At 44.0% G+C, this 25,973-nt stretch overlaps 3 protein-coding genes across 20 annotated transcripts in view; 1 reads left to right on the top strand and 2 right to left on the bottom strand.

Moving 5' to 3' along the window:
- Positions 1 to 10,156, bottom strand: part of LOC100679615 (rho GTPase-activating protein 100F) — a 41,349-nt gene extending 31,193 nt beyond the window's left edge. For 8 of the 12 annotated variants that reach the window (XM_031920867.2, XM_031920858.1, XM_031920862.2 and 5 more), the window contains exons 1-3: positions 9,839 to 10,138; positions 7,419 to 7,506; positions 26 to 395 (exon numbers count right to left, since the gene is read on the bottom strand). In XM_031920867.2, the coding sequence (XP_031776727.1) occupies positions 26 to 370 (345 nt within the window). In that variant the 5' untranslated portion in view covers positions 371 to 395; positions 7,419 to 7,506; positions 9,839 to 10,138. Of the gene's footprint in view, positions 1 to 25; positions 612 to 7,418; positions 7,507 to 9,838 lie in introns of those variants that run through there. The other 4 variants (XM_016981274.3, XM_032595799.1, XM_031920860.2 and 1 more) reach the window with 3 other exon arrangements.
- A 4,732-nt stretch (positions 10,157 to 14,888) lies between these two features.
- On the bottom strand, positions 14,889 to 17,325 carry LOC100114809 (methylmalonic aciduria and homocystinuria type D homolog, mitochondrial). Of its 6 annotated transcripts, none has more exons than XM_032595797.1 (6): positions 17,249 to 17,325; positions 16,844 to 16,967; positions 16,563 to 16,698; positions 15,712 to 16,121; positions 15,408 to 15,624; positions 14,889 to 15,333 (listed from the first exon to the last, which is right to left on the bottom strand). In XM_032595797.1, the coding sequence occupies exons 3-6, from the start codon at positions 16,696 to 16,698 to the stop codon at positions 15,254 to 15,256; spliced, it is 843 nt and encodes a 280-aa protein (XP_032451688.1). In that variant the 5' UTR covers positions 16,844 to 16,967; positions 17,249 to 17,325; the 3' UTR covers positions 14,889 to 15,253. The 6 variants fall into 6 exon arrangements, with proteins under 6 accessions (XP_032451688.1, XP_032451686.1, XP_016836508.1 ...); XM_032595795.1 differs by lacking the exon at positions 17,249 to 17,325 and adding an exon at positions 17,024 to 17,126; XM_016981019.2 differs by lacking the exon at positions 17,249 to 17,325 and having other exon boundaries at positions 16,844 to 16,986.
- Positions 17,326 to 17,559: 234 nt separating this feature from the next.
- LOC100123803 (protein PAT1 homolog 1) lies at positions 17,560 to 25,760 on the top strand. Of its 2 annotated transcripts, none has more exons than XM_031921348.1 (8): positions 17,560 to 17,701; positions 18,803 to 18,988; positions 19,066 to 19,483; positions 19,556 to 19,662; positions 19,741 to 20,279; positions 20,369 to 20,585; positions 20,697 to 21,200; positions 21,276 to 25,760. In XM_031921348.1, the coding sequence occupies exons 1-8, from the start codon at positions 17,648 to 17,650 to the stop codon at positions 21,540 to 21,542; spliced, it is 2,292 nt and encodes a 763-aa protein (XP_031777208.1). In that variant the 5' UTR covers positions 17,560 to 17,647; the 3' UTR covers positions 21,543 to 25,760. The 2 variants fall into 2 exon arrangements, with proteins under 2 accessions (XP_031777208.1, XP_031777209.1); XM_031921349.2 differs by lacking the exon at positions 17,560 to 17,701 and adding an exon at positions 18,391 to 18,696 and having other exon boundaries at positions 21,276 to 24,922.
- The last annotated feature ends 213 nt before the right edge of the window (positions 25,761 to 25,973 follow it).

Raw genomic sequence — 25,973 nt, 5'->3', positions numbered from 1 at the left:
ATAACGGGGGGGGGGGGGCACTTACTTTTCTGCGGCCGCAGCAGAGCATGGCTGAAGCGCTGCTGCGGCGTGCGCCCGGCTGCAAGGAGAAGGGCTGCTGCTGTTGGCAGACGTAGCCGAGTCTGGCGCCCCCTTCCCCGTTCAGCTGCAACACGCGCACCTGTAACAGTGGCTGTTGCTGCTCTAGCTGATGCTGCTGCTGTTGCACCACCGCTGCAAGGACTCGTCCAGGAAGCTGCTGCTGCTGCTGCACCTCCTCCTCGGCAACTGCTGCTGCTGCGGCTGCTTCCTCCTGATCTCCACCGCTCTGCCCTTGACCGACACCGACTCGACCACCGTACTTGATGCGCACGTGTTTTCGCCACTGCATGAGTTCGGCCCGTCATGCCCTCTTCCTGAAACGATTTACGAGTCGATTATTTCATTTTCTTTCCATTGTCTCGTACGGAGTTTTAAGGAGCTGGGGATAGCACTGCTTGTTTCGTTGTATTAAAGAGCACAGCGGATTCCCGTTGTACAATTATGTGAAGACAGACTAAATAGTTATAGCATGAGTCGCCGAAGCAGTAGGCCCAACGAAAGGCAGTTTTGACATCGGTGCAAGATACCGCTGTCTATATATGTACTGGGCTCGCATGATAGTGTTGCGAGAAACATAAAGACGTCTATGCGCCATCTATCTTCGCTGGCCGGAAACTATACTAGAGAGCTGGGAAAGTTCAAGCGCTGACTGGGCGCTGTTTCCTGACCGGTATAGCTAATTTCGATCACTCTGATGAGATAATGCAAGAAACGCATCGCAACCAGGAAATAAAAAGAATCACGAGTTAACGGCTCAAAGGAAGAGCATTCTTGATGGCAAACGGAGCTTAAAGTTATATTACGTTTAAGCAGCTTTCAAAAAGATTCATCGCGAGTTCGCGAGTAACGCGATATTAGGACAAATTTTTAAAAATGTACCATTTCGCCGCAACTTGAAGCACAAAACTTGCTAAGAACTCGCGGCTGAATCCTCAGCACCTCAACTTCCGAAAGCGCATTTCAAACTTGCCGCGGAGAGACGTCGGTTTTAAACTACGCAGTAGTTAAAACGAAACTTTTCGCACAAAAATATTATTACTACCGGCCGCATCAGAGAGAGAGAAAGAGGAAGAGTATACCCGGCGCATAATCAGATATTATACAAAGTAAATTCCGGCGTCGCCGGGTTCAACAGGTTCTCCCCCGAAAGATCGCAAACAAAAGGGCAAAACAATGCTCCGCGTCGATAGCCTCTCCAGCTGCAGCCTTTTTCTTCTTCGCGGCCGACTGCAGAGTCAGAGGGATAAGAAAAATTACGTTGATCTCTGCGCACCCAAAGACGATCGAGTGTGTATAAGGGGTCGAGAAAAAACTGATCCCCGCGAAAACGCCCTTCATCAAGCGGTAAATACACAGCGAAAGGGAGAGAAGGAGGGAAAAGAATAGAGAGAACCGCAGCGCATATCGGCTTTCCATTTCTCGCGATTCTCTCTCGTAAAATGCGGAAAATCCTCGAGGAATCCTCCTCGGCTATGAGTTAAGGCACTTCCAGGCGTCCCTCCGATCGATTTCTGATACTTCCTTCCTCTATACGTATACACGTATACCTGTACGTACACGCACACATCGAGAATCGCAGCGAGCGAGAGATGCATCGCGTCTTTTGTCGCGCGCGCAGTCACATTGTGGCGCGGTCAGCGATGACCCAGTTGTCGTTTTTGCCGCGCGCGCATAGACTCGACGTCTGCTGAGCAGCTGAGAGACGTATAACGGATGCTCCGAGTGCTCCTGGCTTTTGTGTGTTTGTTTCTCCTCGAATGACTCAAGGCAGCTGTGTCTCGATTAAAATTTTCGATGCGCGAGCTATTCGGGACAGTCGGTCGCGCGAGCGCGATTAGATTTCAATTAGAGGCAAATGGACCCGAATTGAATTACGTCTGATAAACACCGGCGCGCCACGATTTGCATTCCGCCGGAGAGAGACTGACGCGCGATGGAATATAGCTTCTTGAAAAGCGGCGGGAAATCAAATTAAGATCGCGAGCGCGAATTATCATATCTCGGTCATGTCCGCTCGATCGCGAAGTAAAAACATACCGCGAATTTTTTAGCGGAAAGAGAAAGCTTAAATTTAGCTCGTAATATAAATAAGCTCAGCATCCGAAAAAGCGAGGCTCTTCCCATCCGGTTTTTCCCACGGAAGCGTTGCGCTCGAAGGCGACGACTCGTGCGTGAAGCAGCGAAGACTTGACCCGCGAGGAATTTCTATTACGTCCGAGGTATGCATCGATTTTCATCGGGTTCATTTGACTTTTAAAAAAAGCCTTCGTTTCCCCATCTGTCCCCGAAAGAAGAACAGCTCGCACGTAATGCTAACGACGAACGCGCTCGAGTTGCACCGGATGTTTATTTCGCGGTGGTGTAGAATACACACGGTGCGTTTGTTTTCTCGATTCAATGAAGCCACGACGAATCGCGTAGGGACACGAGTCGAGACTGTGCGGACATGATACCTATATATACATACGCGTTTGTCGGGCCGACCTTGACCCATCGACGAAAACTCACCCCAGTCCGTGCGTACGTGGAGAAAGGGACGGCTCGGGCCGTCACGAATTTTTCACCCCTAAACGCGCGACGTGTGCTACGCGGCAGATGAGAGGAGGGTGAGAGCGAATTGGGTTATTGCGGCAAGTGTCGGAGGGATTCCGCGCTGATGAAATTGCGATTTATTTCATCAGGGGATTCATTGGGTTATCGGATGAGCGAACGAGATACTTCCGTTCCTCGATCGATATCCAGGCAGCCTTTCGCTTGCTTGTGCCGAACAATCTTGCGAAACACGGGAATATCGGTTTCTCACTGCACCAAGTGCAGTACTCGGGAAATCTTACGCGTCGCGGCTATTAACTTTTGAGAGCCTAAATTATTTATCGCGTTTGCAGTAGCGAAAGCAAGCGCAAAACGTCGACGGAATGAATAATGTAAGGCGAAGTCGTATCAGGGGGATAACACGCGCTCGAAAGCATCAGCGGCTCCTCCGCTGCAAAGTTAGCTGGGAGAAATTCTTGAGAACGCCGTGAAGTGTAATTCGCTGTAAGTTTCGGGGAGACATGGAAATCGCGCGATATCTGATGGCACAACGAGCGACGCTATGTATATGCTGCAGAGTATATATAACCCAGCAGCAGCAACCGGATGTAGGCGATTTCCGACGAACAGATGCATAACTGAATCCTCTGCTGCTGCTTGTGCTGCAGTGGGGATTAAACTTTGTCAAGGCGGAATTACTGATATTACAGGGCTGTACACTGTCGCTGCTCCAACTTTCCCGAATCTTCCTCGATACTTGATGTACTTTCGCAGGCGAGATTGTTATTATATTGTCTCGCGATAGAAATATGGGATTTTAAATCAGCATGAAGCTAATCCATCAAGAGACTGCTGGATTCGAAAAATTAATCCAATCGCGAAAACTCATTTCTCAGCAGGCCAACTTTCGCATACGGAGGAAACTTCGATCCCATCTAGGAAAATAATAATAAGCACGCAGGCATCGATCGCGCTCCGCACGCGCGTGTACACGGCGCGCGGATTACCTTATAGCCGAGACAGATAGGACCTTGACCCACTGACGAAAATTCGCATGGGTGAACAGAGGGAGAGGGAGAGAGAAAGGGGATATATATATATATATATAGAGAGAGAGAGAGAGAGAGAGAGAGAGAGCCTCAGAATTCTCGTGACGCGAGCCAATATCGCGCGGCAGTGGCCAGTAATTGCGGTAGGACTCCGGTCAGACTCGCATATGTGTGCCGCGCTTTGGCACGCGCTCGCTTGGCTTTTGCAATCGGACTTGTGTGTGTGTGTGTGTGTGTGTGTGTGTGAGTGTGGATTGCCCGAGAATTTTCAGTTAACTTTTTTCCGGAAGACTCGGTCTTGTCCATGCCACTCGTGACACTTTGTCGACTCACCGCGCAAATTTAGAACCTATGGATCTTGGCGAAACTACACGCTTGGTAGTAGTTATAGCATGAGCGGACCGAGCAGCAGGCTCTGGAATAAAAGGCAGTTCTGATGCAGGTCAGATGCCGCTATTTATGAACTGGGCTCGCGGAATAGCAATGAGGGAAACGGAAAAACGCATATGCGCCACCTATCTTCGTTGGCCAGAAGCTTAGAGATACTTCTTCGATGATTGTCACTCATCAGCATCGTATACAATAAATAAAGACATAACTCGACCTTCAAAAGCCAATTCCACATTATAACGCGCAAAACGAACAAAAGCAGTGTACGAACAACGGCTCGATCAATCCACTTCCCATCAGCAACACAGCAACGGCATCATCGGCACCGGCTGAATTAAAAAGCTCTCTCTTGCCCAGCGCATCTGGCGTGATATAACGCAGACACTTCGGATATAGGTATACAGACACGCGACATCGACGAGAAGGCCAGAAGAAGAACTGGGTCGGAAGAGCGATTATTGCGGGATCGATAAAGCCGGGCAATTAGTTAGTCGAATGACGAAATCGACGAAAGAGACGCCGCGAGGCACTTATGCCGGAAGGCGGAAGAAAGTCATTCCCCGGAGTGATAACCCACGACCACGTGTTGCTCGAGCGCGAGTCGGAGAAAAAAAATAAATCTGCCGCGAGAGGCCGGTAAAGTGCCGCGACGACGTACCCAGTGTGAGTCACTGCTCCGATGCGTGCGATTCGATCAGTGGAAAAAATCACGACTCGATTTAAAACGAAATATCAGCTGGCGGTATATTTCGCGACTCGTTATTTAAGCGTTTAAAACGTCATTTTTTAGCGAGTGCACATGCAGCTGTCCCAGAAAATATGACGGATGCGTCGTGTAGCGCAAATCGCGTACACTTATATTCTGACAAACGACACGTGGTGTTCGACACCTGTTCAAATATAACGAGTTCCTCGGAATATAATATTCCCTCGAGAAATTCATACGCGCAAACTCGCCGGAAAGAAAAGCCCGGCAACGAAGTCCGAATTAATAGGAAAAAAAAAAGAAAAAGCGATGCGCTGCAACTCTCTCGGCGGCACTTCCTTTAATAAAAACTTTCCTGGCACGAAGAACCGAATGAAAAGTCCTAACGCAATCGCGACGACGGCGGTACTGCGACAAAAATTTGAAATGAAAATTCGAGCGCGCGCACACTTGGAAAGTCTCCTGCAAAGAGAGAGAGAGAGAGAGAGAGAGAGAGAGAGAGAGAGAGAGAGAGAGAGAGAAAAGAAAACACGAGAGCCGAGAGAGCGCAGGAGAAAAACACAAAACTGCCGGCAGCAGCAACGAATATGAATAATTATGGCTTTTACGGGGGGAGGATATAACAGCGAAACTCGCTCGTTTAATCATTAAAAAGGAGGCGTCTGGGCGTCTCTTAGCCGGTGTGTTTTACTGTTTCACCGCGCCGCGCGGAAGTCGTCGCCAACATTTGCATATGAACGCCGCCGTTTATACTCCCGCGCGGAATACGTCGTCGTCGTCTCGGTTTTACGGACGTCTCGCGTTTTGTCGCTGCTCTGCGGCGAATTCTAATCGCCGTGCAGTATGTGATCGATAGTTCGCTTCACGTCGCTGAAATTCAAAATATATATACGTTTTGTATACTACCAGCGCCCCGATGAACTCCGGTAAATCGTCCGAAAATACGATTAACTCTCGCGAATTGATCGTTGGAAATACACACACTGATGCGCTCGCCAATAAACGATCCGTTTTTCCCCACTAATTAAAACACGGCCTTTTCGCAAAATCCAATACCAAAGCCCGAAAAGCCAAACAAGCGGCGTAAATCCCGATCTATCTCTCGAAAACGATCTCGCGCGAAATTCAATCTAGCGGGTAAGAGACAAAGGAAAAAATTGAAGAACTCGGCAGCCCGGTGTGTACCTATAAAACCGCAGAGGAAGACCGATCCCGCATCAATGTGTACCAACGGAAGCCAAAGCTGTATATATATACACACACACAGAGAGACGCGCGAGGCAGATTACTCGACGACGGGGAGCAAATGGATCCCCCCATTATCCTCGCTAAAGCAAAAGGATGGGGAAAAAGAGAGGACGCCGCAGCCGCGCGCGGAAACGAAGACCGAGCGGAAGTTTTACTGCGAGGCTTGAGCAAACGGAGAAACAAAAAAAGCGCAGCTAGCTCTCTCCTGCGCACCGAGGTGAAATTCGTTTTCTTGAGGGGACTGGCTTGATGGATCCCCAGGTGGCGAGAGACCGCGAGTTGAATTTTCAGAGCTGTATAGAGAATTTTCCCAGCGTAGAATTAAAATTCGATCCCGAGAGCAATAATTTGAATTTTCCCGCGCCGAAGCGGAGAACAATCAGCCGAAAATTATCCAGAAGCAGACAAACGCGCGGCCATCAGACGAGGAAACAAGCTACACTACTGTGCACAGACTCTCCGAGGGAAAGAGTGGTAGCAAGCCTCGGATAAGGATAATAACATGTAGCTAGTAGCGCAGACTAAAATTGTCGCTCTCGCGAGGATAGCTACAGCAGTCGAGATTGTTTCGCTGCAGCAACGGCAGCAGAGAGGAACTGCTGCGCAGGAGATACGGGCCGCCGCGACAATAAGAGAAATTGCGGACAAAGAGGCGAAATCGGCGAGACTCGAGATAAGCGCACGGAGAGAAGAGTAGAGTGGAGGGGGGGGGAGGAAGAATTATGATTCGCCTTTTTTTCCTCGGAGTGAAAAATTTTGAATACCACATCGATCCTAATCAATTAGAGCCATACACTCGGGCGATGCGTATCTCGGGATATAATGGAAGCTTGTACGTCAACTCAATTAGGAAACTCGTTTCTCACTCGAGGCCTGCGGTGTGTATAGTCATTTTAGCGCGTAATTACATTGCGTGCCGCAAAATACAACATGTGCGCAGCGGAGAAAAATAATTTATCCCTGCCGCACTGTGTGTGTGTGTGTTTAACGACGTGATTTTCAACGCGAGCTAATTTTTTTCCTCTCGTTCTCGGTCTCGCGCTACTCTGTCGTCGTTCAAAAAAGAGCGCCAAAACTTGCGAGATATCGCTCGCGGAAAACGCGCGGTCGTATGCAAATACGGGGGCGCCCCACCATCAAGGATGTATAATGAACTCGCTACGGTGAAGCACACACGAGTCGACACAAGTTTCTTAAGCGCGTGTACGCGTATATAGCTGAACAATATTATACGTGAGCGCATTATTGATACACCGCGATAATAACGTTAGACTGTAGAGGGAGCGAGCTTGCGTTGCCGCGGGGAGATCGAAAATATAGGGCAAACTTTCGTCGTAGTTCGCTCTTCCATTATACGAGTAATGCGATGAATCGCAGGCGGAAAGCGTGCGTTGTTGCAACAATGATAATACCTTCTAAAAATCATCTCTCTTGCGATGGGCCGATCGGTCCCCACTCCCATCCTCGCGAGTGCGTCCTTTCATGGTGTGTGCTCCGCGTCTGTAAAAAAGAGGAGGAAAAAAAGCATATAACACAACAGCGTTACACGTAAAATAAAACGAGAGAGGAAGATAAGGAATAAAAGAGGAAATCAACTTTTCTCCCTGACCGCGCGCTTGCGATGATAACAGGATAAAACGCCGATTACTTTGCATCCCGTCTTCCATCTCTCTCTCTCTCTCTCTCTCTCTCTCTCTCTCTCTCTCTCTCTCTCTCCCTCTCTCTCTCCCGCGAGCGCGCACAAAGCCAAACCTTTCCGCGTCGCAATAAAAGATAAGAGCTCCTTCCCTCTTCTCTCCGAAACGACGCTTCCATCCGAGGAGAAAAAGAAGGTGCTATGGAGAGGCGTGAGAGAGAGAGAGAGGGAGAGAGAAAAATCTGACCAAAAATCACACAAAGGCCCACGGGGCGCCCTTGACACAGCTCTCGCTCTCACTCTCTCTCTCATATTATCCGACGCGACATCGTATCCATCAGGAGCTGGATATATTCTACGCGCGTGTTTCGCCCTTTTCCGAGAGAGGAAGAACGAGCAGACGAGGAATCAATATGGAGAAGGAAGAGAGAGAGAGAGAGAGAGAGAGAGAGAGAGAGAGAGAGAGAGAGAGAGAGCAGAGACTGGAGGAATGGCAGGGACATTAAAGACGAGGGCGAGCGTCGCGGCGACAGTTGCCCTTCCGAGCGACGCTCCTAGTCCCTGCAACACTGCGCGCTCCAAGTGTGCATATGCAATCGAGTGTCTTCAATTTTCAACCCACGATTTCAGCAAACATTCAGAAATCTCGAAAAGCCGCAGCGATAAGTCAAAGTCTCCGTGAAATCGCGACGCGATCTCGAGCCCCGGCTTCTACTAAAACCGAATTACAAAGTGTCCCGCGAGCGCGGGCGGAAGATCGATCTTCCCCAGCAGCAGCAGCAGAGGAGAGAAGAGACAGACGAGAGGAGAAGTAACAAATTTTTCCCGGCGTGTTATACCGACCACTTGCATGCGCCACCGGACCACATGGCGCGAGCGAGGAAGAAGTTTGCACTTTTTGAATCTCCCCGAACTTTCGGAAATTCGTTCTAGTATAGGATAGAGGAGGCTTTGGAATACGTATGCGAAAAATAAAGCGTCAGGGATGTACGCGGTTTTGAACGATTGATAAAGTTGCTCTTCGATTATCCCCGTTTCGCTGAATGAAAAACGGCTTCGTTAAAGCGTTCAATGAACATACACATAACGCGAAGCGTAGCATTGACTCTGCGGTCGCCGCGTTTGTTCTCATCCTGAAAAACATGAAACCTCCGCTCTCATCCCTGAAAACCTCAAGAACGATACACCCGCAACACAAACACACACGCGCAGAGCGCAAGCGAAGAAATAAAACTGCGGCTCGCGCGTTTTTTGCGGTTGCGTGCCGCGTACACGTCCGTATGTACCTACACCTATATACAGACATATAAGCCGCTCGGCGGAGCCAGAGAGAGAGAGAGAGAGAGCCGATGTGTCCCGGACCAACGGCCTGGATCGATATACCCTTTTTTCGTCGGAGAGAGAGAGAGAGAGAGAGAGAGAGAGAAAGAGAGAGAAGCCGGAGGGAGGACTGAAGTGGCCGAGTCTCGAGCGCACAGCTGCACACGTATTATATGTCTATACACATATATACACCTGCGTGCGCGAGGGGCGAGAGGGGGGAGGAGAATAAGGAAAAAAGAGAGACGGGGAGGCTGCGCGATCGGAAAAGCGAAAAATCGTACTCAGCCAGCCATTCGTTCGATTCGTCCGCTTCCGAATTGCGCGCGTATACCGCTCGCTTGTATACATACAGTGGTATGACAAACCAGAAGCGAATTCGATTTTCGAAATTCAAGGAGCATTACGAGCGGGGGTGCATATGTGTAAAAGAGCTGAAAAATAGGCCAGCGAAGAGAGAGAACGCGAGCGAAAAAAAGGAGAAGCAGAAGAGCGCCGAGAGAAGAAAACTCGGTCTCCCGTGCTCTGTGCGCGCGCGGCGGCGGCATGACTCCGCCACCGCCGCTAGCGCCGTCAAAATCAATACGACCTACCTGCCACCCCCTCTACTCGGCCCCTTTCTCTCTCTCTCTCTATCTCTCTCTCTCTCTTGCTCGCACCCGCGCGACGTATACACACACACACACACACACACACACGAGAGCGAGAAAAAGAGGGAGGTCTATCTGGCAGCGGGAGAGAGCGCACGAGGCACCAACACCGCGGAGCGAGAGCCGCCGTACGTGTGAGCGATATATGCGCGCTTGGAGATTTTCTTGGCTGTTCCACCTTTTTCCCAAATACATCCTCGATTAATCGAGCCCAAACCCGTCATACCGGAAGAAGAGCGAAGAGAACTCCAGCGGCGGTGGCTGCTCCTCTTCCTCGACTCACGCTGACTCTTTCGTCCTCCTCCGCATCCTCTCCTTCGGCACCGCACCTATGCACACCACACTGATAACCCTCGCACTGCGCCCTACGCTTTAAACAACCGACGGAAGAACTCGCGGCGGCGATGATGTTGTAGTACTATAGTACTAGTAGTACGATAAAAAGCGAGAAACGGCGAGCGGCAGATAGATAGAGAGAGAGAGAGCGCGAGACTGATGGGTGCGTGGCCGCGCGACGCGCACTCGCTGAGGGATGAAACGCGACGGATAAGCAGAGCGATACGCTCCGGCGCTAGGGGGCGCCACCTGCCCCGCCGACTCCTACGCGCCTGCGTCCTGCGACACCGCGCTTGTGTGTATACTTTTTCGAGAGTTCAAGTTCTCTGCTGCGGCTCTGTACAGAGCAGAGTAGAGGTGGATGCCGCCCCCCCCCCCCCGGCTCCACTATATGCCTGACGCTGCTCTTCCTTTACTACTGGCGGCGAGTATAGTGGGATGCAGGCGGGTTATTTTTTCGAAAAAACTTTTTCGAATCTCGCCGCCGCGCGCGTAATCCCATTCAAACTTTTAATCCCCGATGAAAGGAGAAAATAAATTCGTCCGTTCAAAGGCGCGGAAGTAGGAGGGAAAAAATAACGCTTTTTTTTCTTTCTCGCGCGCACAAACAGGAGAGAGGGGTGGCGCATGCGTGCGCGGAGCCGGAAATTATCCGGCCGTGAGAAGAATCGCCGCTACGTGAGCCTGCATAAGGAAGAGCCGGGAGATAAAGGAGACGATCTGATTAGGTTCGATGTGAAAAACGGACTGAAGTTGTACTATCCTACGAAGACTATATATACACTGTGTATGTGGGCCGACTTTATTTCATTCGATTGGCTGCTAATCAGCAGAGAGAAGAATGCGTATACGGTTTTCCTCACGGGAGTCGATTAGACGTGTTCGCGAACGAAAATTTATTAACGTCGAATGAGAGCCGCTTTTTCCCAATGCTAAAGCTCGAAAGAAGTTCCGAGTCCACAATATAACTTATACACACTACGTGTAGATACATGTATAAGGGAAAAGTGCAGCGAGCCGAAGAAAAGAAAAACGACGCTCAAAAAGACGCTCTCGGCGGCTCGGGAGAAAAGACGAATTGTTTGTACGCGGTGCGTGCGAAATGGAAAAACGACGCGCTGCGGCTTCTACACACATGGACGACAGCATAGAACACGTGTAAACGTATATATAAGTGCCAAGTGAAAGGAGAAAAATGGTACCGTAAATTCACTCCGGCTGAGAATCCGATAGACTTGCGCTCGCTCTCGGAACGAGGTTTTATGTCGGATCAAAGTTTTCGAGGCACGAGGGGCAAAATTTCTCGACTGAAATAGCATAGACTGCACATAGGTACACAGGATCTAATATCGACTGCCACTGGCGTCGTGGAATTATTTTTTAATCAAACCGTCGTCCCGTTTTTACGACTGTGCGAAGCATACATAGGTAAACTCTAGCTTTCGAGCCATTGACGCGCGATTTTTCAACGTCGAATTTTTGCGGCCCGTCAAAGTACGGAAGGGTAAAGGGAAAGCTCGCGCGCGTGTGCGTATGTGTGCGCAATACTTTTTGAATTCGTATACATGTGCACGAGCGCAAAAGAGTCAAAGCATACGAGGGAGAACCGACGACGAGTTGAACGTGTACGTGTACATATATCTATATAGAGAGGGCGTGCGACCGTAAACAGAGAGAGAGAGAGAGAGGCGTATGCTTTCCACGATTTTTCAGACATGACTTCATTACTAGAGCCGTCGTCGCCGCTGCAGCCAAATAGAGAGAGCTGGCTCTCATCGTTTTTCTTTATTTTCCGGAGTCGGGGTATATTAAGCTTCGCGCGCACGGACGAGTATTTCCATATATGTGATTTAAATTTCTCGAGGTAGAGGAGTAGATGTCTTATGTGCGCTTTTTTGCGATTTAATTTCAGCGAATAATTATGAAAATCTCCAGCCGAGCGCCTAAAACTCCCATAGCTCGTAGTTAGAGGCGGGACGTCCAAGCGCATAGGAGTCGCTGCGTGTATAAGGTTTCGGCAAGCTGAACATATCCACTCGAGCGTTCGCTTGGCTGCTTTCTCGAGTTTCGCTCGGAAGAATCGAGTGTATCACCTTCGCGTTATAGGTATACAGCGCGCGTATATTATGTCTTGATACCGGAGAGTACAACACAGAGTAGCCGTTGCCTTGTGGGCTTCGAGGGTGAAACGCGCGATTTTCGAGTCTCCGTTATGTTTTGAAAAGTAAACCCGCACCCAACGATCTAATGAAATTCCATCGAAACAAAAAGTAGCCGGAAGTAGAGCTGTGTAGTCCCAAAGAATAAAAAGAAGAAGAAGAAAGAAGCAACTCTCTCTAGCAAAGCAGCAACACACAGCCTTGGATCACAGCCTTGCGGCTAATCTAGCATGATGCTGGCGAGATCGCTGTCGGGGGAGATTGTGTGTGTGTGTGTGTGTGTGTGTGTAAAACGCGAAAAAGAGAGCCCGGCATTAATTTGGGGGTCGAGCGCACGTGCCACGGCCAGATCGGCGCCGATCGCGAGCCGAATCTCAATTCCCCTCGACTCGTCGCTATTATGTGTGTGTGTGCATGTATAGGTGTGTATAAGCGGCCGCACGAAATCCCGGGCGACCCATTTCCGGTTCGTCAATCCGGCGCTGAGAGATGCTGCAACTGCATCGTGTGTCTGGGGCAGGCTTATCGGGCGATGCTTTTCGTTTTGCTCGCGGTAGGTATATACTGATGGCGGGGAATTATTTCGGAGCGGCAGATTTTAATTGTCGGGATGATTGCTTGAATTAATTGCATCGAGCTGTAATTTTTCAAATTCATCAAACAAATATCAACTCGTCGGATTCAATAAAGCATTTTTCCGTTCCAAAAAAGTGTCTTATTATACATAGCCCCCAGAGAAACAAAAGAAAAAATCGACAGCAAGGCGCGAATAGACTCACGCAGTCGGATAACATGACAATTAAGGTCTGCGAGCCTTATTCGTTACGTTCGACGTATCAGGCGATCGCTGCGCGCAGAGGGGAGAAAAAAGGCCCGGCAGCGCTTTCGTCTGACAGATATAGAGAAACGAAATAATAGGTAGACCATAGCTGGAAAAATCAAAGTGTGGGAGTCTCTTGAGAGAATAAACGCGCGGCTGGAAGGATTCTCGGGAGGTCGATATGAAAGCGATATAGAGCTTTCTATGTAAAGTTTCTTATCGAGATTGACCGAAGGCCGCCGACTGGAATGGAAACGGAGATTTGTTTTCATCGATTGCTTTATCGTATAATTATAAAGCGATGCTGGAATTCACGAGCGATGGAACGATGTGGAAAAAGGTCGTGTGTCCCTTAGCCGAAGGATCTCACGGGCAGGACAACGTTTATCCAAACACACTCAAATATAGAGATCCGAATAGCGAGCCTTGAACAAACACGCGCACAAAAGGAATTCTCGAAAAGGCGAACATCGTCGCGCTCGTATACACGCGCGGGAGATTAAAAGGAATAAAAGATACGAGCCATAGTATAGAGGGAGAGCTTGCGCGCCTATAGCTACGTTATTGCGCGTCTATAATACGGCCAGCTCTCTTACTCTCTCTCTCTCTCTCTCTCTCTCTCTCTCTCTCTATATATATATATATATATATATAACGCTGCGTACGAGGAGCGATACGCTGTAATTAAGCGCGAGTCGGGCCAACTACTCTTGCGGTAGCTTTCGACTTCGTTTTTGGATCTCGTGCGTGATAAGGCTCGCGCGCGGCTAACGCTATATACTCGCGCTCCGTATATCCTATACTCTGAGGACACGCTAATCATTCGAAACGTATTTTTATATTATAAACATCGCTGCGATCTATTGCCCTATAGAGAAATATATCGATCGGCAATTCGAGCGGGTGAAAATAGGTGGCGCATAGGCACTTTTTAACTTCTCTGTTTGACCACTGCTTCTTTGGCTGTGGCTCATACTATACATAACTGTAACGCCGCGCGGACCAAAGTTTTAAGTGGAGGAGATGGATTTACCACGTGGGAAATCTAGGAGCGACGGTTTTCTCTCTCACTGTGTATACACTCTATCGTATACGTTTCTACGGATGTGCGCGAATAAGAAGTTTCGCGGATTACTTTGTAAATTTTTGAGGAATAAGAATGAGAGAGTCGTGCGGTATTTCGGTGCGTAGAGAGAGAGAGAGAGAGAGAGAGAGAGAGAGAGAGAGAGAGAGAGAGAGAGAGAGAGAGAGAGAGAGAGAGAGAGAGAGAGAGGATTGAAAAATTGCTGAGGAGGCGCGTGTTTGAAACGGCTGACACTGGCGGGAACTTTACTACTGTTGCACTGCACATACACTCCGTGTACGCAATGCTTTTGGCTTTTGCAAGCTTGCAACGGAATATGTATTCGTGTATACGTATTTGTGTGCGGAGATGATGGCTTTTTTCGCGAGAATAGTGGTAAAACGGAATTTGGATTTCAGGTTACAAATGGAATGAAATTGAACGATTATTAAAAAAATAATTCACGTTTGATGCGTCTTAATTTTAATTATTGAAAGCATTGTGCAGTTAAAGTTTAAAAAATTTTATGAAATAAAGCTCATGAAATTTAATTACTTTTTAAGCGTGAGAAAATGTTCGTAAAAATCTGTGAAATCTTGCGTGCTACAGTGTTACGATAGAGTTACGATCCAGCCGAGAACGTCGGCCTGAAATTTTTAGGTAGCGTTTCGCTCCATGATATATCGCCAGGTGCGCGACGCGAATGTAATTCCACGTTTCCCGATATAAAGTATTCGGCTCTTTTTTTTATTTTTCGTGCCTCAAACCGAGTTTAATAATTCCTCCTTTTTCGGGTTTTATGTACTTACAAAGAATTTACTACTGAGATCACGCATGAATTATTCAAATTAAACTTTATAAAAAATATGGCGCCGAGCGACAGAAAGTCGAAAATTCATAAAACTTGTATGACTTCATCATTTATTATTACGTTGACTTTATACATTATAAGTAGCCCATTTTATACAATATTTTAACTTTCATTTGTGTATTCTATAATACAGTGTCACTTTAAAACTCATTTGATCTGTTCATTTAGTCGTTCTATGTTTTCGCAAACAGAATCAATTTTGACGAATTATATTCAGAGTGAAGTCAAAATCGTAAATTATCGAGAATTTACTCATCAACTTGAAAATATTATTTCGAAACAATCATTTTCAATGTTGTAAACTCAGTTGTACATTTACTCGCGCTGATGTACATACTTATCCTGTCACTCAATGACAGAAAATAAATAATTAACTATATGGCAATCACATTTCAATTCAATTTATGGTTGATATCGTTCATTATTTCTTTCAGAAATTCTGTGCTTGACGGTGCTGTTGTATAGAGATTACCTGAAACAAAAAATGAGGCTTCAGATAAGGAACTCTTGCTTCTTTATGCACTTAAAAACGAAATGTTATCTTACCAATGAAGTTCGTTGAATCATTATCATGTGTAATGATTTTGCAATTTTCTTTTTTTTCTACTTTGAATCCTACGCAACGAAAGCGTTCATCCGTTTTGTAGAGGATGCCATTTTTGTGAGGATGCAAGTAAGGTTGGCCGCTGAAGGGATTTATAAAATCTGCCCAATAACCGCACATCTTCAATTTTTTGCATATATCTGATGCAGCTAACACAAACTGTTAAGAGAAATAGGTAACTTAAAACCTACAGTGTAAATAATAATAGTGAGCTAGATTATACAAATATACAGTAATGCTACATACGTGTTGAGCTAATTTTTCTGTTTCGACTTCTTTGCTCCATCTTGATTTTTTGTTATTTGACTTTTGACTAATAGTAACTATAGTGAGCTGTGGTGACGTTACTTCTAAGCAGCTTGGAAAAAGTTCTAATATTCCTTTCCTCAGTAACGTTGGACATTCCTGTGCTGAACATTGCAAGATAGAAAAGATTTCTTCCTTCTGACCTACTTTGTTTTTATTCCTCTTGTTGGTCTGCGCTATTTCGAAATCTTCTAATTCATTTGGCACTACCATAGAATGAACTTCAACTTGGGCAGTGGTTGAAGCATCCAGCCAGCCAGGGCCTATGCTTCCAGGAAGGTAAAAGCGGAAGCCTCGTGGTGTGAGAAGTTCCCAGTTTGGGTCAACGCCGAACACTGTGTTGTCAAAGTCTATTATTAGAAAGAAGAGTTAGTGACCATCTAAAACTATAGTATATAAAAACCATCTCTCCACAAAATATGAAATACAATGTTTAATTACAAACAATATGCCACAATAAAAATTCACTTTCCAAAACGTGAGATTGACAATACATCAGCTTATCCTTGAATCAGCTGTTTAGAAATGATAAACACTTATTTTTACACGCACAAAAAAGTTATATGCAGTCAAGATTTTCAAGTATTTGTATACACGCAGCTGGTGCATGTAACTGATTCTTTCAATTGACCCGTTGCCCAATGCAATATATTTATTTTTGTCATCCAATTGAGACGCAAAAAAAGTGTGAATACTTAAACCAAATAGGAAATGGCGCTGCGAAATTGAGAGCCAAACATAAGCAGGAATCGAACGTCGTAAAAAACAAGTTAACAAGCGCACAAACTAACCGTCAAGGGCATCGTTCGAAGTGACGACTTTGTAGGAACTTGTACTCCTATCACTGCGTCTCGAGTACTTGGCGTTGGGGACGAGTCTGACAGGTTTTGAGGCGCAGGTTCTCTGAATATTACGTATACAAAACATCTGAAATTGAAAAAAATTCGCAGAGGTTAGCTTTTGAGGAAGGACTCCCAATCACTGCAATATCGGAGCCAGAGTCCGACCAGAAATTTTTTATTTCCGTTAGACACTTGGTTAATAATTCACTAGATTGACGGTAGTCACTCACACTTAGACAGCCAATTCACATAATGATTAAAAAAACACTTTTGGAGGAGTATACGTCTTGCGACGAGTCCCTGAATGGGATGAGTCGCGTAGTGGCTAGCAGCAGCTACGATTTCGAGATCTACCTATATATATATATATATATATATTATATATATATATATAATATATATATATATACTTTTCGATTAAATTTCGAATGATTTAAATTGAAGCAAAGTGTCGTGATGTTTAGGGGGCGCTCGAGTCATCGAGAATTCTCTCGCGTGAACTGCGGTCGAGGATTCCAAATTCCAATAGCGAATATTGCTATTTTAATCGACTCTAACGCCCCCTCAGTAAGCGATTGCGGACAAGGCTAGAACTTGGCGTAGGGTTTAAAAAAAGCGCTACTGGTTACAAATACCATCGAAACATGATTTTTTGCTATTAGTTACTGAGTCCTTTCTACGCTTCATTATACTTTAGAGATTATGAGACGTTGTTTCAACTACCTTACAAAGTTTATTTATTCGCTACCTATACAGCGAATAGTCGGCCAACTTCATGGTGCTAAAATATTTTGGTACAGTGCGGCTATGTTTACGCTGTAGAACTTGTCCAAAAAACGAGAGCGAGCGATGCTTTACGTGCCATAGCTCGGAGACTAAACAGACATACATATATATATATATATATATATATATATATATATATATATATATATATATATACATGTCCGTGGCGCATAAGAAGTAGTGTCGCCATGACAGCTGATCGCTTCTTCGGCGCTTGACGTTTGCCTTCGGAACATGACATTTTGTGAATGCAACCACGACAAATGGCAGACAACTTCTTCGGATTCGATACAAGCCTCGGCGTAAGTAGCCCCGCGTCGACCCTGACCCTTCGCCTCGTCGACCGGAGCCGGACCTCCCGGCCGTACTCTCCGGCGACACCTCCACCGCGCGTGCCTCACGTTTCTTTCTCTCTGCCAGCACCTATTTCTCGTCTCCGTACATACCTCCGACCTCCTGCTGCATGCGGCTGAGAGGATCGGAGAGACGTGCTCACGATGCTCCCGTACCCGTGTTTTGATCGTTCTCCCCGAGCAATGTCGGTGTCGGGTGCACGAGTGAGACGTGTGTGCGCGTTATCGGCCGATGCCCCTTTTACGCTGGCGAACGTCGACGTCGCGATCAACACTCGCATCTCGTAGTTTACGTGGACTAACGTCTTTTTCGCCTCGGCTGCTCGAATTATCAAACGCCATGACCGACCGGTATCGGATATCACGAACATCTCGAGCAACGTTGGTTGTCCAACGTGGCGAAACTGCGGGCGACGATCGAGCGTTAATGAGGCACAAGGAAGTGTGCCTTTGCCCCTTCCGCTCCGGCGCCCCTTTATCGCTCATGAATTTCTCGGAACATAATAACCCGAGACTCGCGAAGCCCAGACACTTCGTTTCTAGAACTTTTCCCTTCAGCCTGGCGACGACTTATTTATCAAAGCGTTTCGGAGCGTATTGAGGCCTTGTATACGAGCACAACAATACAGCTATATATGCCTTGTATTTACAAATCTCGCATACCTACACATAGCTTTGCCATTCTGGAGCTGAGATGAGGTCGCGCGGTTTGGAGAGAGATTTGATATTCTAGCTGCTCAGTAGGCACTTGGGAAGCAAGCTGAGAGCTTGGACTGTAATTTCTGGAGCTGCCTTGGAATATAGCTTTGTTTTTCATTCTCTGTATCTCTGTATTCCAGTTATACATGGTTAACCAAGGCTTGTAGTTTGTGCTGACTGATAGCGTAGCTTTGTAACTGGAAGCTTTCATTATGAAGTTCAACTCTAGTTTTAATAATTTTTACGTATGTCTCTTTATAAGATCTTGAGCTAGTTGGTTGTAGGTTTGAAGCTAGCGTTAAATTGTTTTAAGGGCTCTATCACTGAAGCAATGATTTTTTCTGATTGCAGGCTGGCTTGGACGATGGATTAGATTGTCTGGATGATGAGGAATATGGAGAGGAGAATAATTATGATGCTTTAAACGACGAAACCTTTGGTTCTGAAGCTACTGCGGGAGATTGGGAACAAGATCATGAGAAGCTAGCCCAGATCACAGAGTCCAGTAGACCTCGTCTACAAAATGACTACAGCAAGGTATGCACAGTGGATTTCTCGTACTGCGATGATGTTGGATATTTATTTGGCTTGTTATTTGTGCTTTCCATAAAAAGAGTGAGTCGGAAATCGATGTGGAAAACAGCCTTTCCCATCTGGTACTCGATGAGAAGGAAGTCACCATACCTCGACCCGGTGTATGGGATAGTCCAACGAATTTCCCAATAGCTCCGCCTCAAATTCGACCAAAGCCCTCTTTAACATCAGCACTGAAAAATGCTTGCACGGTCGAAGAGTTGGAGAGAGGGCTTATCACCAGCCGGCCACCTCCAGGTCTTATTAAGCAGCCTACTGCATCACAACCATCATCTACAAGTGGTGGAAATTTGTTTCTTAATTCGATAGTATCTGTTGATATATCACAACAAATCAATGGAGTTGCTCCACCACCTAACCAATTTCCATTGGTACTTCCTTCAAATGTTAGACTGGCACATCCACAGTTTCATCTTCAAAATGTTAGACCAATGGCTAGTAAGTAATATTTGAGTTTGTAATCTTTCAAGATAAATTTAGATAGATAAATAGCTAAATTTAAACTTGCAGATCAACCTGGAAATATGCTCAGATACCCTCTACCTCCCCACTTGTTGATGCCTGGAGGCCAAAGACAACCACCTGTTCATGGCAACTTCCCAATGAACAATTACCCTGTAAGTATCTCAATATCTCCATAGGTGATTGGTAAACGTTTCCATGATATTGCAATCTATCGTTTTTATTTCAAACAGCACCCATCTAATCCTGGTATGGGTCCACTTCCATTTATGCGCCAAGATCATCCTCTGATTCTTCAAAATATGCAGCAGCAGCACCAGATGCATGTTGGCAACCAAAGGAATCAAAATAAGCAGTTTAATCACAAAGATCGCCAGGATAATCACCATCAACCCTTCTTCAGGAACAATCAGTATAACTATCTAAACATGAAGAATATTCATAAGTACCTTATAAACCCGGGTCATCATGGACATCATATGCATCCGCACCTCACGAACCACCACCAAAACTATATGTCGAGTAACGGCGTTAGTCCATCTGAAGAGCAGGATGAGTACGCTGGGCTCATGAACAATAGAGAAAAGCAGTGGTTGAACAATATTCAGCTTTTGCAGCTCAATACGAACCAACCCTACTTCGACGACTATTACTACACGGTGTTCTGTGATAAGAATAAGAACATACTTCGTAAAGCCGCAATTGGCAAGAAGCCAACAAACGGCAAGAATAATGGAAATAATAACAGTAGTAATGGTCACAGAGATTCGAGGTAAGCCCCAAGCATTTGAAAAATTTCACAAGTTATTATTGCCCGTCTGATTTTCTCATTATTTATGTAAATTATTCATATTATTACAGGGACAGAGATCAACCACAACATACCTTTACCCCTAAACCTGGCAATACTCCAATGCAGTTCGAAAACTCATTGGGAAAATTGCAGTATAGTAGTGTTACTGCGCCCCGAAAAATTATTGACATGGACGTTGTTCCCAACAGTGATCCGCAGCAAGCTACATCACTTCAGCAAAAGGACACCAAGAAAACTCGACAACTTCTTTTGGAAATTGAAAGGGTAAGCATCGCACTTTCCTTTTCACATAACTTCCAATGCAGCATGTACCATTATTACGTCATCTTGAGCAAAAGTATACAATTTTTAAGTCCCACTTGTATAACATTTCAGTTGTATATGTTGCTGTTAAAACTTGAGGATACAAATAATCCTTTGGCTATATTAGCTAATCAGCAACGTGAACAACAACAAAGAGAGCAGCAACAACAGGAAAGTGGCGAAGTGATTCCTGAGCCGGTGCATCCACTAATACAGAATCAAGAACTGACTGTATCGATAGTGACCTCTCTTTTACAACTTGCACAGGAAGATAAATTAGCAAGTTTTCTTAGTATTCGTAAAGGCAAGATGCTATTCCTTCGCTTTTTGGAATCTGCTGTTGTGGATGAGATTCCAGATAAGCTGGAAATCCTGTGGGTTGGAATCATCAAGGGTTTGCCGATTATTGCACGAAGGGATTCCCATTTGTTTGAAGATTTTTCTAAAGAATTTAACAGGTGGGTAGTACATAACAAACCGTACAAACTTTGGGTACCGCGTTTAGTGAAGGAATTCCTCGAACCTGCCAGTCAGCCATCCAAGAGCAATACCCTTACGTTTGCTCTTTCTAACAAGGTAAGCTCCATAACTTAGCTCATACTAATGACGATAATTAATCGAAATAAATCAATGATAAATCTCGTCTTCTAGTTCGGTATCTCGGTAATAGGATTAATGATAGATACCGTCACAAGAGAATATATCTTGCCAGAATATACCATGGATGATCAAGATTGGCAGCATTGGCCGCGTTTCCTACGATCCGTTGGTGAGGCACTGAGCTCGAGTTCATCGATCGTGGATCCTTTCTGGAAGATTTGGTCCACACACAAAGAGCAGTTTGATAAACACTTGGCGCAAAACGACATCGACTCTTCGTACTTTGCAGCTTTCAAGATTTTCTTCTATTCGCGATAAAAGCTGCCACTTTTTATTCTCCTCCAAAACAAAAGGAACCACAAGCATTGCCGAGCGCGCGCGCGCGCCCACACACAGACACATTTTCTTTCGTACGTTATTTGAACGTTTTACTACTGAGTAATCAATTAATTATTATTAATTATTATTGTTATATGATCCCGCCTCCCCCTTGCTTCCAACGAGAGAGACACGCCTTTTTTTAACGTGATAAAAAAAAAAACTATTATAACGACTCGAACGATTTGCAATAGATTTACACGATTGACGAGGACAGCTCTCTCGGTGCGTTAGGATGGATATTTCGCTTTTTTGTTTGGTTCCGTAGGATTTAATGCGGTCGATATTAAGATGGACTCTTTTGTATATCAAATAAGGATGGGATGAATTATTGTGCTCTTGCTGAAATTGATATAACGATGCGTTATTTATTTTAATTAATACGTATATGACCATTAGTTTTTGTTTGGAAATCTAATATCGCAGTGATGAATCTGTATATTTTTCACGACTTTCACTAATAATAGTTTAGTAATAGTTGAAACATGTAATGTTATATATGTTAGACTTAAGCTATATAGATAGTAATTCATAGATTAAAGGTACAGCGCGTTTAAAATTTTACCCCGTGTATAATGAAAAAGTACTGTCACTTTGCAATTTGATAAACTAAAGATGGCGTACTAAAACTGAAAAAGTAGCAATCGTTACTTTACTTAAGATTTTTTTAATGACCATAAATTTTAAGCGTGTGCTAGCGTATATCTTAAGTTATTTTTATACGAACTAAATATTGTGAAATACCGCGGAGTCCAGGCGAAGTGTCCGTCTCAAAGCATCGGGGATGACGTTCTCGTACGATTTATAGATGCGCCTTGCATCGAAGGCCTTTTTCGTACTTTCGCAGTGTAACGTTGTAAACTTTTAAATAGAAAAAGAAGATGCTTTTTCTAGTGTTATTAAGTCACAGCTGCGAGCAGTCTCCTTTTCAACGCTCAGACGCGAGGTGACGACAAGCTTGTGGTAGGCAGTAATCGTTTGAAAAAATATGTTGCCGTACGTTTCTGCCTATTATTTACAAACTCGTTGCCGCCTCGTTCGCTCTTTTTGTTCATTATTTATACTTTTTTATTTCATCTATCTATGTTCGCGATTATTATAATATTGTTCTTCAAATTCAAGAAGTACACATTATCAACCGCAGTGTTCAAATTATGATATTTCTACGACGACGATATTGACAAGCGCGTCGGTGATAGCGATTATGCGAACCTAAATGTCAAATACTTTGCTAATTTAGTTGCCGTTCAAAAGTAATCATGAAATAGTACATTACGATACGTGTGACTTAAATGGCTCTTTTTTATACGGCGCAGTTAGCACCCGAGCGTAGCGAGGGCGCTAAGCGCCGTGTAAAACTGAACCATTTAAGTCAAGAGTATAGTATAAAATTTTATAGCACAGACTGCTAAAATCCGCAAGTCTCGCCTATTCGCGACTAAAGTAATCCTTATTTGCACTGTGAGGTTAGCGCACGAGCGTAGCGAATGTGATAAACACGGTGCAAAAAAGGACTACTTTAGTCACAGATAGGCGTGACTTAATAGCGGGTTTTAGTCACACTGTGCTATAAAAGATCTATAGTTTTTAAGATACTTTGGTTCGCAGCCTACAGCTTTGAAGGGAGAAGATAAGAACAAGCGAGGTGTACTTTTGTGAAATTTCTTAGTCATCGTTACTATAAATATCGCGTGCTGAAGATGCATTTATCCGAATATACTTTTCACGTCCACGCGAGCCAAGCACCCGCGTGGTCTCTAACATTTACACTCGGCCGGAACGCGGTACGTTTTTCTCTTGTATCTGGGTTTAACGAGGGCTCGATGATTAATGTGCACTAGGATCGTTTGAAATCCACTTGGTGACGACTTGCTTGTTGAGCGGAGAAGAAAAGAGGGACTGGGTCTTTGATTAAGGGGATGCAAAACTGGGGTTTGTATATCTATTTTTTCGACCCTAGATTTCTGACTGATGGAAAATCAATTTTTTTAGTTTATCGGAGCAAGTGTTTGTTACTCATAGTACGGTTAATGTTTGAAGAAATAATATGTTCACAATCTTACGGACGACACTGTACTACTTGGTGACGACAAAAGCGTGTTTAAAATGCAAGGAGAATTAGCTCTTAAGCGAAATGACGTCGGCGATTTAGCACTTTTGCAACCCCTTAAAAATAAATGTACGTGTAATGTACTTGTAATGTATGGTTAAAAAGTGAAGAAAAGTAACGTTCGTTTTTCGTTAAATATTTCTGCGTTGATACGTGCTAGCGCACAAGAAACTGTGGCAAAAAAGGGTGACTAGAGATTTTTTGTTTTTTTTTTTAAGGAAAAAAAGACAAAGCCGACAAAAAAGCAGATTCAGATCGAATGAGAAAAAAAAAGAAACTAATGTATGTACCTATGTAAGTATGTCTAGCATGTATATAGTCACGCGTGAAGGACGCGAACCGATATATATTTCGTATGTATCGATGATAGTAAGAAATGTGAAGAGGAGTTCAAAACTAAGTTTGCGTCTCTATAGGCCGTGGTGTTTCATAATTATCCTCCCGTGATTTATTATATTAATATTATTATTATATCATTGCTGTACCCCCTATTTTTTCCTTTTTCTCTTATGTATGCGCTTTTCTCTCTTTTTGAACCCGAATTTGATTTTTTGTGACCTCAAACCCTATTTAGAAAACGATCATGCGAGATTATTGTATTTATGTGGAGGACAATGAAGTCGTGATTATGTATAGAAACGCTAATGGCTCATTTATACAATTTGTAGAAACACAACATGTGGCATCGATGATTCAAAAGAGTGTCATTAAAATTTTGTTACTAATTATTAACTGTCGATTTCGTGAGAAGTCTCTAATAATATGTTTAACTTTATATATATGATAACGTTAGGTTACTAAAGATTATTATTATAGTTATTATATTATTATTGATGAATTGAAGGTAGCTTCTAATTTTTCTACTATATATATATATATATATATATATATATGCGCCTTCGAAATTCAGTGGTCGGAGAGCTTTATTTGTTCATCAAAAAATTGTTATATTTTTTTAACACGTGGGTATACAAAATGTGTAAAGGGATGAGAACATTGAATAATAATTTTTTGATTTTCTATAAGGCCATAAGAAAACTCGGGAAAACAATCTGAAATCTTGTGCTTTAGTTTTACGTCTTTTCTTATAAAAGAAAAAAGAAAAAAGAAAAAGAAAATTCAATTGATATTTAGCAATGAAGTTTATCAGTTAGCAAGGTATTAATGACACCGAGTTTCCATGGATTCTGACTTATTTTATAATCTTGTATACAAAAAAATTTGAAAAAATTCATTATCACGCAAATAATATATCCAATATATTGAAGAAAAGAAAAAATAAAAAAAAAACAAAGAACTGCAACAGAGTTATTTGAATTTTGATATGAAATGATTGAAGTAACGCACGATTTATGAGACTATTTGTCGGGCAGCGTTATTGCAAAATGAAGGAAAGGTTGAGCTACTCCCGATGAGATTTTTGCAATATACAGTTTGTTAATTGATTATTATACTGCAAGCGCGACTGACGATGCTATTATAGAGAAACAAAGTAATTTCAGAGTGTGAATTAACTTTAAAAGAGTTAGCGAGCAGTATGACTGATTAAAAAAGGTATAAAACAGATCGATAAAAAGAATTTTTTATGGTATGTATGTATATAATATACATGTATATCGAGTATCGACGACTATTCTTCACCTCTTAGTACATATATATTTCAAACTTTATCGACGAAGTTCTTGTAGAAAAAAATGTGTGTACATGTGTGCCGACACTCAGAATTGCTGAAAAATGTGAAGCTGGATTCTTCGATGATCAACGGAAATTTTTTGGCAACAAGCTCAACGTTGTCTGCTTTCTTAACATTTTTTACGTCCTCGTAGAGAGTAACGAAGAACTCTTACCGACTGCTCGAAGTGGTCTTTGATTATTATTGTACAACATTCGAAAAAAAAAAAATGAAAAAGAAAGATCATCACCAGTTCAAGACTTTCCATTCGAAAAAAAGAATAATAATAATAATAAAATTCTGTAATATTTTCAATTCTTAAAAATTTGTTCTTCCACTTTGTCGAAACTATTAATAAAAACAGTTGACGAACCTATTCGACTGTACTTACGTGAAATTACTCAAATATAATAGTTTTATTGACGAAAAAATTACTTTTCATTGTTAATTTAATAAAGATAGAGTTTAAAATTTACTATCGCAAGCAGATGGTTTTATACCTTAGTTTTAAAAATGAAAAAGAAGAGCATAAAAGTATAGAAACATACAGAAATAACGCAAAGAATTACGATCAAATAAAAAAAAATAA

This window comes from Nasonia vitripennis, chromosome 1 (genome assembly GCF_009193385.2).
Source record: "Nasonia vitripennis strain AsymCx chromosome 1, Nvit_psr_1.1, whole genome shotgun sequence".
Lineage (NCBI taxonomy): Eukaryota > Metazoa > Arthropoda > Insecta > Hymenoptera > Pteromalidae > Nasonia > Nasonia vitripennis.
This window is presented reverse-complemented; position numbering and strand designations above follow the sequence as displayed.